General features: G+C 33.5%; 1 protein-coding gene across 1 annotated transcript in view; it reads right to left on the bottom strand.

Annotated features, from left to right (window-relative positions):
• The window catches only part of LOC111388819 (symplekin-like), a gene marked incomplete at its 5' end in the record, with an annotated part of 14,227 nt that overhangs the window by 1,500 nt on the left and 11,098 nt on the right, over positions 1–1,629 (bottom strand). Inside the window, 3 exons of the mRNA XM_023013631.1 lie at positions 746–817; positions 891–971; positions 1,399–1,494. Coding sequence (XP_022869399.1) covers positions 746–817; positions 891–971; positions 1,399–1,494 — 249 coding nt within the window. The remainder of the gene's footprint in view (positions 1–745; positions 818–890; positions 972–1,398; positions 1,495–1,629) is intronic.

Here is a 1,629-nt window from a genome sequence, read left to right as displayed (position 1 = left end):
AAAAAAAAAGACTTTGATACAGTAATAAGCGACCCAATTAACAATATTTCTGTCTCTGAAACCACACAAATTTTCAGTAGTACAAGTTTGAGGTATGCCACAAGGAGACTATAATCTGAAATGCATAATTCACTCAAATCTGGAACTGTATCTTCTTAGTCATCAAAGTGAATGTAGTTTACAACTCCCAAAGGCTTGAAATTATTGTCAGTAAAATATATTAAACATCATTTTGTTCAATTAAGAAATTCTGGTATTTTACATTTGTCTTACACAAGATGAACCTAACATTTCATATACGCCACAAGGAGACTATGATCTGAAATCCATAATTCACTCAAATCAGGAACTGTCTTTGTAGTCATAAAAGCGAATGTGGTTTACAAGTCCCAAAGGCTTGAAATTATGGTGGTTTACAAGTCCCAAAGGCTTGAAATTATGGTCAGTAAAATATATTAAACATGGTGTTGCTTAATTAAGAAAATCTGGTATTTTACTTTTGCGCAAGATGAATCTAAAATTTCATAAAGAAATAGAAAAAATATTCATTTACCCATCTCAATAATTCTAAATACAGTTTTGCTAAAATAACCTCCCAATTGCCTGATATCAAAACTTTTCAGTTTAATATACAATGTGGGACCCAAGATACATAAAACTATAAACAAATAAGTCACTGCAACGAGACTCAATAATAATCCAGATCCATGTCAAAATTAAATTTAGAGGAGCCAATTGCATTTACCAGTGTTGGAAACGCATCAATTGCTTGGATTACAGTTCTCATGAATAGTAGTGGGAGAGGAGTTTGATCAACCTAGCAAGTGAAACAAAATGAACAAGGTGGACCGAGAGATATTCAAATGTTGATACAGAGAATCTATGCATACCATCTGGTTTAAGGCCTTAGCCAGGACCTGTTGCGTAAAAACAGTCCGCTGCTCAAAACAAGCCGAGCAAGCATCTGTGATCTGAAATTTAACCACAAAATAGCATTATAATAGAACACAAAGTTAATACGTGTTACAAATTGAAGCTTCAACCATCAGAGAAACTTCAATGCAGGCAATATAGTGACAATTAGATGGAATGACCATATTAACAGTTAAAAGTCCAACAAGAAATACAGCAGGAATCAAAACCCCATATGAGATGTGTTCAGTAATAGCCACCACAAGGTATTTAACACAGATTCTCAGCTACCATAAGGTAGCCACCATAAATCCATTTAAGACTACTTGATAGATCCATAAGGGGTATTGAATTTTAAAGCAATGATAAGAGTTCCCATGATTTCAGTCCACCAATCCAGATCTTCTATTACGTCTAGGAGATTCAGAAATCCGGTGTTACCTTGTAAAAACAAACATAATATCAGAATAAGCTTTAAATAAGTACCTTTTTGAGTGGAAGACCATCTCTTTCAGGAATGATATCATGAATTGCTACCAAGACTTCTGCTGGTGTCAATGCTGGACCCGAATGAGCAGAACCCTGACACAAAAATTAAAATAATATGAAATAACTAGACACTGTAATCTTACAAACTTGTAAGAAAAACAGTTAAAATTTTAATAGAAATCAATTCAACCAACTCTTCATTTGAAATGATTAACTAGATATTTCATA

Source organism: Olea europaea, unplaced genomic scaffold (assembly GCF_002742605.1).
Source record: "Olea europaea var. sylvestris unplaced genomic scaffold, O_europaea_v1 scaffold5292, whole genome shotgun sequence".
NCBI lineage: Eukaryota > Viridiplantae > Streptophyta > Magnoliopsida > Lamiales > Oleaceae > Olea > Olea europaea.
Note: the sequence above shows the minus strand (reverse complement) of the source record. Positions and strands in the feature narration are given on the sequence as shown.